The sequence below is a fragment of the Cherax quadricarinatus genome, chromosome 15 (assembly GCF_038502225.1).
Source record: "Cherax quadricarinatus isolate ZL_2023a chromosome 15, ASM3850222v1, whole genome shotgun sequence".
Lineage (NCBI taxonomy): Eukaryota > Metazoa > Arthropoda > Malacostraca > Decapoda > Parastacidae > Cherax > Cherax quadricarinatus.
Window position 1 is genome coordinate 22,839,278 of NC_091306.1, and position 12,725 is coordinate 22,852,002.

At 40.8% G+C, this 12,725-nt stretch overlaps 1 protein-coding gene across 4 annotated transcripts in view; it reads left to right on the forward strand.

Annotated features, from left to right (window-relative positions):
• The window catches only part of mRRF2 (mitochondrial ribosome recycling factor 2), a 103,695-nt gene that overhangs the window by 37,857 nt on the left and 53,113 nt on the right, over positions 1-12,725 (forward strand). For all 4 annotated transcript variants that reach the window (XM_070085213.1, XM_070085214.1, XM_070085215.1 and 1 more), the window contains one exon: positions 5,409-5,561. In XM_070085213.1, coding sequence (XP_069941314.1) covers positions 5,409-5,561 — 153 coding nt within the window. The remainder of the gene's footprint in view (positions 1-5,408; positions 5,562-12,725) is intronic.

Here is a 12,725-nt window from a genome sequence, read left to right on the forward strand (position 1 = left end):
TACAGCCACATCAGGAGGAAAACAACAGTCAAGGACCAGGTAATCAGGCTAAGGAAGGAAGGAGGAGAGACAACAGGAAATGACCGTGAAGTATGTGAAGAACTCAATAAGAGATTCAAAGAAGTGTTCACAGAGGAGACAGAAGGGACTCCAGAAAGACGGAGAGGTGGGGCACACCACCAAGTGCTGGACACAGTGCACACAACCGAGGAAGAAGTGAAGAGGCTTCTGAGTGAGCTAGATACCTCAAAGGCAATGGGGCCAGATAACATCTCCCCATGGGTATTGAGAGAGGGAGCAGAGGCGCTATGTGTACCCCTAACAACAATATTCAATACATCTATCGAAACAGGGAGATTGCCTGAGGCATGGAAGACAGCAAATGTAGTCCCAATCTTTAAAAAAGGAGACAGACATGAAGCATTAAACTACAGACCAGTGTCACTGACATGTATAGTATGCAAAATCATGGAGAAGATTATCAGGAGAAGAGTGGTGGAACACCTAGAAAGGAATGATCTCATCAACAGCAGCCAGCATGGTTTCAGGGACGGGAAATCCTGTGTCACAAACCTACTGGAGTTCTATGACATGGTGACAGCAGTAAGACAAGAGAGAGAGGGGTGGGTGGATTGCATTTTCTTGGACTGCAAGAAGGCGTTTGACACAGTTCCACACAAGAGATTGGTGCAAAAACTGGAGGACCAAGCAGGGATAACAGGGAAGGCACTACAATGGATCAGGGAATACTTGTCAGGAAGACAGCAGCGAGTCATGGTACGTGGCGAGGTGTCAGAGTGGGCACCTGTGACCAGCAGGGTCCCGCAGGGGTCAGTCCTAGGACCAGTGCTGTTTCTGGTATTTGTGAACGACATGACGGAAGGAATAGACTCTGAGGTGTCCCTGTTTGCAGATGACGTGAAGTTGATGAGAAGAATACACTCGATCGAAGACCAGGCAGAACTACAAAGGGATCTGGACAGGCTGCAGACCTGGTCCAGCAATTGGCTCCTGGAGTTCAATCCCACCAAGTGCAAAGTCATGAAGATTGGGGAAGGGCAAAGAAGGCTGCAGACGGAGTACAGTCTAGGGGGTCAGAGACTACAAACCTCACTCAAGGAAAAAGATCTTGGGGTGAGTATAACACCAGGCACATCTCCTGAAGCGCACATCAACCAAATAACTGCTGCAGCATATGGGCGCCTAGCAAACCTCAGAACAGCATTCCGACATCTTAATAAGGAATCGTTCAGGACCCTGTACACCGTATACGTTAGGCCCATATTGGAGTATGTGGCACCAGTTTGGAACCCACACCTAGCCAAGCACGTAAAGAAACTAGAGAAAGTGCAAAGGTTTGCAACAAGACTAGTCCCAGAGCTAAGAGGTATGTCCTACGAGGAGAGGTTAAGGGAAATCAACCTGACGACACTGGAGGACAGGAGAGATAGGGGGGACATGATAACGACATACAAAATACTGAGAGGAATTGACAAGGTGGACAAAGACAGGATGTTCCAGAGATTGGACACAGTAACAAGGGGACACAGTTGGAAGCTGAAGACACAGATGAATCACAGGGATGTTAGGAAGTATTTCTTCAGCCACAGAGTAGTCAGTAAGTGGAATAGTTTGGGAAGCGATGTAGTGGAGGCAGGATCCATACATAGCTTTAAGCAGAGGTATGATAAAGCTCACGGCTCAGGGAGAGTGACCTAGTAGCGATCAGTGAAGAGGCGGGGCCAGGAGCTCGGACTCGACCCCCGCAACCTCAACTAGGTGAGTACAACTAGGTGAGTACACACACACACCTACACACACCTACACACACACACACCTACACACACCTACACACACACACACCTACACACACACACACCTACACACACACACCTACACACACCTACACACACCTACCTACCTCCCTCCCTCTAGGTAGTAGGTTGGTAGACAGCAACCGCCCAGGGAGGTACTACCGTCCTGCCAAGTGAGTGTAAAACGAAAGCCTGTAATTGTTTTACATGATGGTAGGATTGCTGGTGTCCTTTTTTTTCTGTCTCATTAACATGCAAGATTTCAGGTACGTCTTGCTACTTTTACTTACACTTAGGTCACACTACACATATATGTATACACATATGTATACACACCCCTCTGGGTTTTCTGCTATTTTCTTTCTAGTTCTTGTTCTTGTTTATTTCCTCTTATCTCCATGGGGAAGTGGAACAGAATTCTTCCTCCGTAAGCCATGTGTGTTGTAAGAGGCAACTAAAATGCCGAGGGCAAGGGGCTAGTAACCTCTTCTCCTGTATTATTATTATAATCAAAAAAGAAGCGCTAAGCCACAAGTCTTCTCCTGTATATATTACTAAACGTAAAAGGAGCTTTCATTTTTTCCTTTTGGGACACCCCGCCTCGGTGGGATACTGCCGGTGTGTTGAAAGAAGAAAGATATATATGTATATATGTATATGTATGTATATATGTTTTTAATAAGTCGGCCGTCTCCCACCCAGGCAGGGTGACCTCAAAAAAAAAAAAGAAAGAAAATCCCCAAAAAGAAAATATTTTCATCATCATTCAACACTTTCACCTCACTCACACATAATCACTGTTTTTGCACAGGTGCTCAGAATGCAACAGCTCAGAAGCATATACATATAAAGATACACAGCATATCCCTCCAAACTGCCAATATCCCAAACCCCTCCTTTAAAGTGCAGGCATTGTAATTCCCATTTCCAGGACTCAAGTCCGGCTATATAAAATAACCGGTTTCCCTGAATCCCTTCACTAAATATTACCCTGCTCACACTCCAACAACTCGTCAGGTCCCAAATACCATTCATCTCCATTCACTCCTATCTAACACGCTCACGCACGCTTGCTGGAAGTCCAAGCCCCTCGCCCACAAAACCTCCTTTACCCCCTCCCTCCAACCTTTTTGAGGACAACCCCTATCCCGCCTTCCTTCCCCTACAGATTTATACGCTTTCCATGTCATTCTTCCTTGATCCATTCTCTCTAAAAGACCAAACCACCTTAACAACCCCTCTTCAGCCCTCTGACTAATACTTTTATTAACGACACACCTCCTAATTTCCACACTCCGAATTTTCTGCATAATATTCACATCAACCATTGCCCTTAGACAGGACATCTCCACTGCCTCCAACTGCCTCCTCGCTGCAGCATTTACAACCCAAGCTTCACACCCATATAAGAGTGTTGGTACTACTATACTTTCATACATTCCCTTCTTTGCCTCCATGGATAATGCTTTTTTTGTCTCCACATATACCTCAACGTGCCTCCCGCCTTTTTTCCTTCATCAGTTCTATGAATAACCTCATCCTTCATAAATCCATCCGCTGACACGTCAACTCCCAAATACAGTGGACCCCCGCTTAACGATCACCTCCCAATGCGACCAATTATGTAAGTGTATTTATGTAAGTGCGTTTGTACGTGTATGTTTGGAGGTCTGAAATGGACTAATCTACTTCACAATATTCCTTATGGGAACAAATTCGGTCAGTACTGGCACCTGAACATAATTCTGGAATGAAAAAATATCGTTAACCGGGGGTCCACTGTATCTTAAAACATTCACTTCTTCCATACTCCTCCTCCCCAATTTGATATCCAATTTTTCTTTATCTAAATCATTTGATACCCTCATCACCTTACTCTTTTCTGTGTTCACTTTCAACTTTCTACCTTTACACACACACACCCAAACTCATCCACTAACCTTTGAAATTTTTCTTTAGAATCTCCCATAAGCACAGTATCATCAGCAAAAGGTAACTGTGTCAATTCCCATTTTGTATTTGATTCCCCATAATTTAATCCCACCCCTCTCCCGAACACCCTAGCATTTACTTCTTTTACAACCCCATCTATAAATATATTAAACGACCATGGTAACATTACACATCCCTGTCTAAGACCTACTTTTACTGGAAAGTAGTCTCCCTCTCTTCTACACACCCTAACCTGAGCCTCACTATCCTCATAAAAACTCTTTACAGCATTTAGTAACTTACCACCTATTCCATATACTTGTAACATCTGTCACATTGCTCCCCTATCCACTCTATCATATGCCTTTTCTAAATCTATAAATGCAATAAAAACTTCTCTACCTTTATCTAAATACTGTTCACATATATGCTTCAATGTAAACACTTGATCTACACATCCCCTACCCCCTCTAAAACCTCCTTGCTCATCCGCAGTCCTACATTCTCTCTTACCTCTAATTCTTTCAGTAATAACCCTACTGTACACTTTTCCTGGTATACTCAGTAAACTTCTTCCTCTATAATTTTTACAATCTCTTTTGTCCCCCTTCCCTTTATATAAAGGGACTATACATGCTCTCTGCCAATCCCTAGGTACCTTCCTCTCTTTCATACATTTATTAAACAAAAGTACCAACCACTCCAACACTATATCCCCCCTGCTTTTAACATTTCTGTCATGATCCCGCCAGTTCCAGCTGCTTTACCCCCTTCTTCTTCTTATGACCAGAGCTTTGGTAAGATGGGTAAGGAAGAAGGATGGGTAAGAATAGAAATATTGGAAAAGGGTGGGAGGGGGGAGAGAGGTAGGATATAAAAGTTAAGTGGCCCAACCACTTTGATGTAATTTAAAAAGTATATGTGAGATAAGATATTCTTGAAGGAGTATAATACTAACCCATCAGAGTCACATAGATATAACAGATATATAAGTACATGACTCTGAATTGGTAGTAAATATATAAGGTGCAATTGCAATTTTTTTTTTTTTTTTGCGATTGCACAACGGATATTTAATCGACAATGAAGGCAATAATTTCCTGGCCAGTTTAAAAAGAATTACTTGACAATGGCTTTTTACAGGTGGCGTCCCGCCATAGTAATTATAACATAATTTTTACAGTAGATTGTTATATAAGATGTCTCCCTAATTGGGGGCGATGATTTTCTTAGTAAACATAGAAGGGTTCTGGTGTTACCCAATCTTCTTCATCAGGGAGGTTGCTCAATATCGTGGGTTGATGGTAATCATCTTTTTGGATAAAACGACGGACCCTCTGTGGGAGAGTCATTCTTTGAGTCCTGTGAGGAGGAGTATTAATGATATAATCCGTGGTATTTACAACTTGCATAGGATGTTCTCTATCTGGCATGTATAATTCTTGCATTGTATAGAGTTGTTTCTTTTTCAGGGTGTCAAGGCGTACATTTAACTATGCATCAAGTAATCTCACACATGTGATTATGCACGTGCAAGCATTCATCTTTTGCAAGATCAAATAAACAATAAATATACATAAACAGAGGATAATCCCATTATGGTTTAGAATTATATTTTGTAATGTCATTAATACTAATGCTGAAATACTTATGTGCTTTCAGGCATTACCATCACGTCAGCGGCAATTACATTTTCATGGCATGAGCATCGAGTTAACCTGGTGGATACTCCTGGCCATGTGGATTTTACCATGGAGGTCGAACGCTCACTCAGGGTTTTAGATGGGGCCGTTGCCATCTTTGATGCCTCAGCAGGTATGTATACTGATCATTATTGAGGTTGCATCCACTTTAATATCATCTCCTTTAGACTACTGTTTGCTGTGAGGAGGAGGAGGATCAAGGAAGGCCTTTTTTTCATATGCATATGCTATTTTATGGGTAGTGTAATGAACATCTTTCTTTCAACACACCGGCCGTATCCCACCGAGGCAGGGTGGCCCAAAAAGAAAAACGAAAGGTTCTCTTTTTAAATTTAGTAATTTGTACAGGAGAAGAGGTTACTAGCCCCTTGCTCCCGGTATTTTAGTCGTCTCTTACAACATGCATGCCTTACGGAGGAAGAATTCTGTTCCACTTACCCATGGAGATAAGAGGAAATAAAAAAGAACAAGAACCAGAAAGAAAATAGAAGAAAACCCAGAGGGGTGTGTATATATATGCTTGTACATGTATGTGTAATGCGACCTAAGTAGAAGTAGCAAGACGTACCTGAAATCTTGCATGTTTATGAGACGGACAAAAGACACCAGCAATCCTACCATCATGTAAAACAATTACAGGCTTTTGTTTTACACTCACTTGGCAGGATGGTAGTACCTCCCTGGGCGGTTGCTGTTTACCAACCTACTACCTATGTGTAATGAACATGTCTTATTATAAAAATAATATATGATACAAACAAGTGTATCTGGAGATGGTTTTGGGGATCAGTGCCCCCCACGGCCCAGTCTGTGACCAGGCCTGAGTTCTCCATGGGAAAGTGGAAAAGAATTCTTCCACCGTAAGCCATGCATGTCGTAAGAGGTGACTGAAATGCTGGGAGCAAGGGGCTAGTGACCCCTTCTTCTGTATAAATTACTAACTTTAACCCTTTCACTGTCGAGACCCCTGCTCACAAACTTGCTCTCAGTGTCGAAGAATTAAAAAACAATTATTTTTTCTTATGAAATGATAGAGAATCTTTTCCCGATTGTAATGACAACAAAAGTATGAAATTTGATGGAAAACTTACAGAATTACGCTCTCGCGAAGTTAGTGGTCTTCGCGATATTTATGCATCGCCAATTTTGCCCAATTTGAGCTCTGTTTTCAACCAATTCCACAGTTCCAGTCGACCAAACTCATAGCCGTTTCACTAAAACTCCATTTGTTCTGTCGATTAAGTACAATAAACCACTCATTTACTGAGTTCAGTTACCCAATAAAGCGATGAGAAATTGGTAATTTGGCCAATTTCATACACAATTCTAGTAAGGCCAGTTTCAAAATAGGGGCCGGAATAAACAATGCAGACATTCCTAGCACTAAAATAACATTTTCTCTGTTCATTAGTCACATCTCCAGGCCCCTCTTATATTACGCTTGCTTTCCATTTTGAATTTTTTTATTATTATTATAATTATCACACTGGCCGATTCCCACCAAGGCAGGGTGGCCCGAAAAAGAAAAACTTTCACCATCATTCACTCCATCACTGTCTTGCCAGAAGGGTGCTTTACACTCCAGTTCTTAAACTGCAGCATTAACACCCCTCCTTCAGAGTGCAGGCACTGTACTTCCCATCTCCAGGACTCAAGTCCGGCCTGCCGGTTTCCCTGAATCCCTTCATAAATGTTACTTTGCTCACACTCCAACAGCACGTCAAGTATTAAAAACCATTTGTCTCCATTCACTCCTATCAAACACGCTCATGCATGCCTGCTGGAAGTCCAAGCCCCTCGCACACAAAACCTCCTTTATCCCCTCCCTCCAACCTTTCCTAGGCCGACCCCTACCCCGCCTTCCTTCCACTACAGACTGATACACTCTTGAAGTCATTCTGTTTCGCTCCATTCTCTCTACATGTCCGAACCACCTCAACAACCCTTCCTCAGCCCTCTGGACAACAGTTTTGGTAATCCCGCACCTCCTCCTAACTTCAAACTACGAATTCTCTGCATTATATTCACACCACACATTGCCCTCAGACATGACATCTCCACTGCCTCCAGCCTTCTCCTCGCTGCAACATTCATCACCCACGCTTCACACCCATATAAGAGCGTTGGTAAAACTATACTCTCATACATTCCCCTCTTTGCCTCCAAGGACAAAGTTCTTTGTCTCCACAGACTCCTAAGTGCACCACTCACTCTTTTTCCCTCATCAATTCTATGATTCACCTCATCTTTCATAGACCCATCCGCTGACACGTCCACTCCCAAATATCCGAATACGTTCACCTCCTCCATACTCTCTCCCTCCAATCTGATATCCAATCTTTCATCACCTAATCTTTTTGTTATCCTCATAACCTTACTCTTTCCTGTATTCACCTTTAATTTTCTTCTTTTGCACACCCTACCAAATTCATCCACCAATCTCTGCAACTTCTCTTCAGAATCTCCCAAGAGCAGTGTCATCAGCAAAGAGCAGCTGTGACACCTCCCACTTTGTGTGTGATTCTTTATCTTTTAACTCCACGCCTCTTGCCAAGACCCTCGCATTTACTTCTCTTACAACCCCATCTATAAATATATTAAACAACCACGGTGACATCACACATCCTTGTCTAAGGCCTACTTTTACTGGGAAAAAATTTCCCTCTTTCCTACATACTCTAACTTGAGCCTCACTATCCTCGTAAAAACTCTTCACTGCTTTCAGTAACCTACCTCCTACACCATACACTTGCAACATCTGCCACATTGCACCCCTATCCACCCTGTCATATGCCTTTTCCAAATCCATAAATGCCACAAAGACCTCTTTAGCCTTATCTAAATACTGTTCACTTATATGTTTCACTGTAAACACCTGGTCCACACATCCCCTACCTTTCCTAAAGCCTCCTTGTTCATCTGCTATCCTATTCTCCGTCTTATTCTTAATTCTTTCAATTATAACTCTACCATACACTTTACCAGGTATACTCAATAGACTTATCCCCCTATAATTTTTGCACTCTCTTTTATCCCCTTTGCCTTTATACAAAGGAACTATGCATGCTCTCTGCCAATCCCTAGGTACCTTACCCTCTTCCATACATTTATTAAATAATTGCACCAACCACTCCAAAACTATATCCCCACCTGCTTTTAACATTTCTATCTTTATCCCATCAATCCCGGCTGCCTTACCCCCTTTCATTTTACCTACTGCCTCACAAACTTCCCCCACACTCACAACTGGCTCTTCCTCACTCCTACAAGATGTTATTCCTCCTTGCCCTATACACGTAATCACAGCTTCCCTATCTTCATCAACATTTAACAATTCCTCAAAATATTCCCTCCATCTTCCCAATACCTCTAACTCTCCATTTAATAACTCTCCTCTCCTATTTTTAACTGACAAATCCATTTGTTCTCTAGGCTTTCTTAACTTGTTAATCTCACTCCAAAACTTTTTCTTATTTTCAACAAAATTTGTTGATAACATCTCACCCACTCTCTCATTTGCTCTCTTTTTACATTGCTTCACCACTCTCTTAACCTCTCTCTTTTTCTCCATATACTCTTCCCTCCTTGCATCACTTCTACTTTGTAAAAACTTCTCATATGCTAACTTTTTCTCCCTTACTACTCTCTTTACATCATCATTCCACCAATCGCTCCTCTTCCCTCCTGCACCCACTTTCCTGTAACCACAAACTTCTGCTGAACACTCTAACACTACATTTTTAAACCTACCCCATACCTCTTCGACCCCATTGCCTATGCTCTCATTAGCCCATCTATCCTCCAATAGCTGTTTATATCTTACCCTAACTGCCTCCTCTTTTAGTTTATAAACCTTCACCTCTCTCTTCCCTGATGCTTCTATTCTCCTTGTATCCCATCTACCTTTTACTCTCAGTGTAGCTACAACTAGAAAGTGATCTGATATATCTGTGGCCCCTCTATAAACATGTACATCCTGAAGTCTACTCAACAGTCTTTTATCTACCAATACATAATCCAACAAACTACCGTCATTTCGCCCTACATCATATCTTGTATACTTATTTATCCTCTTTTTCTTAAAATATGTATTACCTATAACTAAACCCCTTTCTATACAAAGTTCAATCAAAGGGCTCCCATTATCATTTACACCTGGCACCCCAAACTTACCTACCACACCCTCTCTAAAAGTTTCTCCTACTTTAGCATTCAGGTCCCCTACCACAATTACTCTCACTTGGTTCAAAGGTTCCTATACATTCACTTAACATCTCCCAAAATCTCTCTCTCTCCTCTGCATTCCTCTCTTCTCCAGGTGCATACATGCTTATTATGACCCACTTCTCGCATCCAACCTTCACTTTAATCCACATAATTCTTGAATTTACACATTCATATTCTCTTTTCTCCTTCCATAACTGATCATTTAACATTACTGCTACCCCTTCCTTTGCTCTAACTCTCTCAGATACTCCAGATTTAATCCCATTTATTTCCCCCCACTGAAACTCTCCTACCCCCTTCAGCTTTGTTTCGCTTAGGGCCAGGACATCCAACTTCTTTTCATTCATAACATCAGCAATCATCTGTTTCTTGTCATCCGCACTACATCCACGCACATTTAAGCATCCCAGTTTTATAAAGTTTTTCTTCTTCTCTTTTTTAGTAAATGTCTACAGGAGAAGGGGTTACTAGCCCATTGCTCCCGGCATTTTAGTCGCCTCATACGACACGCATGGCTTACGGAGGAAAGATTCTTTTCCACTTCCCCATGGACAATAGAAGAAATAAAGAAGAACAAGAGCTATTTAGAAAAAGGAGAAAAACCTAGATGTATGTATATATATATGCATGTGCATGTCTGTGAAGTGTGACCAAAGTGTAAGTAGGAGTAGCAAGATATCCCTGTTATCTAGCGTGTTTATGAGACAGAAAAAGAAACCAGCAATCCTACCATCATGCAAAACAGTTACAGGTTTTTGTTTCACAGTCATCTGTGAATTTTTATTCACACAAAAAATAGAAGTTTTTTGCAATAATGCAGACTACTGCATTATTGTAAAAATGGTATAAATAATATCAGCGCATTTGTGAAAGCATATTAGACCCACCAGTTGACATGTATTGGACGTGTGGCGTGATTTGTTTACTCTTGAATATCGACAAAAGTTAAACATTTTTGTTAGTTTGAGCTCAATTTCGAGGTACTTTTAGTCCGAAAACCAGTCAAAATCATCACTGTTTCTGTAATATGTCTTTCATTCTATCAATTGAAGCCAAGAAAACGAGAATACAATCATAAATACCATATGAAAATACACCACAAAGACTGTGTTTTAAACCAAAAATACTGTCGGAGTTTTTTTTCCTCATTATGCACTGTGTACTGCAGGATTTTTTTTATACTGTACACACTGAGCACACAGACCCATTCTCTGACATGTAGGCCTACCAGCTTTCTCCCATCAGATACGAAGGCACTAGAATTTTGGCGTCATATTACAGGACCGATACTGGCTTGCAAGCCTGATACGGCGACCTCTGGCCTCATCGCTAAAGCTCTCACTTCACACGGTGAGGGTCTGCATTCGATTCCCAGCATGGGTAGAAACATTGGGTATGTTTCTTTACACCGGTTGTCTATGTTCACCCATCATTAAAATGGGTACCTAGGAGTTAGCCAACTTGTGTGAATTGCATCCTGGGACAAGGACCTAATTTGCCCAAAATGCTCTGCATAACAAGGGGACTTTCTATATAGTAGTACGTATGTCATTGACATCAGCTAGGCCTGTATACCATGTACATGTACTTGTAGTAAATAAAGATATTATTATATTACAGGACCGACAGTGAAAGGGTTAAAAAGAAATACTTTAAGTTTTCTTTTTGGGTCACCCTTTCTTGTTGGGATATGACCAGTGTGTTGAAAAAGAAAAAAGTAGATGAATAAGACACATGTGCAACAGTTAGGTGTCTTTATTCTGAAATGTTTGGCCTACACAGTAAGCTTCTTTACTCAAATACAGAAATGACTATGTATAGAGAGATAGCAGAAGCAGCAGCAAAGTAAAGATGATGTGATTAGGCAATCAGCTTAGTAATAGTAAATGAAAATTATTTCTTTTAGGGGAGCTCTTTATTTTTTACAGTATATAATAGATGAAGTGCATTTTTGGGCACATTAAATGTCTTGTTGTACATTAATATAGATATTTTCATTAATCCATCAATGATATTTTCTTCAAAATTATACAAGAAACACGTTATGTAGCATATAAACATGCAATGTTTATATGCTATGGAGGGATGGTAGTTGGTGGAGGGAAAACATTGTTTTCTCTGGCCCAGAATTAGAGAAAACGTGTATGAATCTGTGTTGGCCCAGTCACTGCCCTCAATACATAATGTTTTTGTTTACAATTTTTGGCATGAATTATTCATTACTTCTCCCTTTGTTTACGATGGCATCTATAGGTAGTTAGAAACGATTAAACTCAGTGAACATGGTGTGTTGATGGTAATATGGCTCTGGGTTGCAGTGTAGGTAGCCGGGCTACACCTACCGGCTACCTACACTGACTTCCTACAAATAAATACTACTACTCACCTCTTGCCCTTCATTAAGATTACAAATATTTTAAGGTAAGTAATGATAGCACTGTGTATGTATTGTACCCTTTATTGTGTTTTTTAATGCCTAACTTAATTTATTTTTTGTAAATATTTTTGGGTGTCTGGAACGGATTAATTGGATTTACATTATTTCTTATAGGAAATATTACTTCAGTTTTCGTCCATTTCGGATTTCAACTGACCTTCTGGAACGGATTAAGGATGAAAACTGGGGGTCCGCTGTATATTAAGATATTGCTCTTTTGTAGTTGCTATTAAAGCTTTTTTTTTTCACATGATAATAATTGAACCAATCATTTCTTTATAATAAAGTTTTTTAGATAGAGTATTTGTAAACACAATCATCAACTATTGTAATACACTCAAAAGCTGCAACAACTTGAGTTTGCCAACCATGCTGTAGAACAGACAACTGGAAATACTTCTCCAAAAAATTAATAATCCTTTGCAACACTATACACTGGAGGTGTCAAAACAGAGAGATGCTTAAACTTTAAGACTACCTTGAAAATCCTGTTAGGCAGGATGGGTGGACCTTCACAAGCCACAGGATTCCACTCTCTGACAAATGATTAAATATAGAGACTGTCACATAACTACGAGGCTCTTTCTAAATATGTACAGTAAAACAGAAATA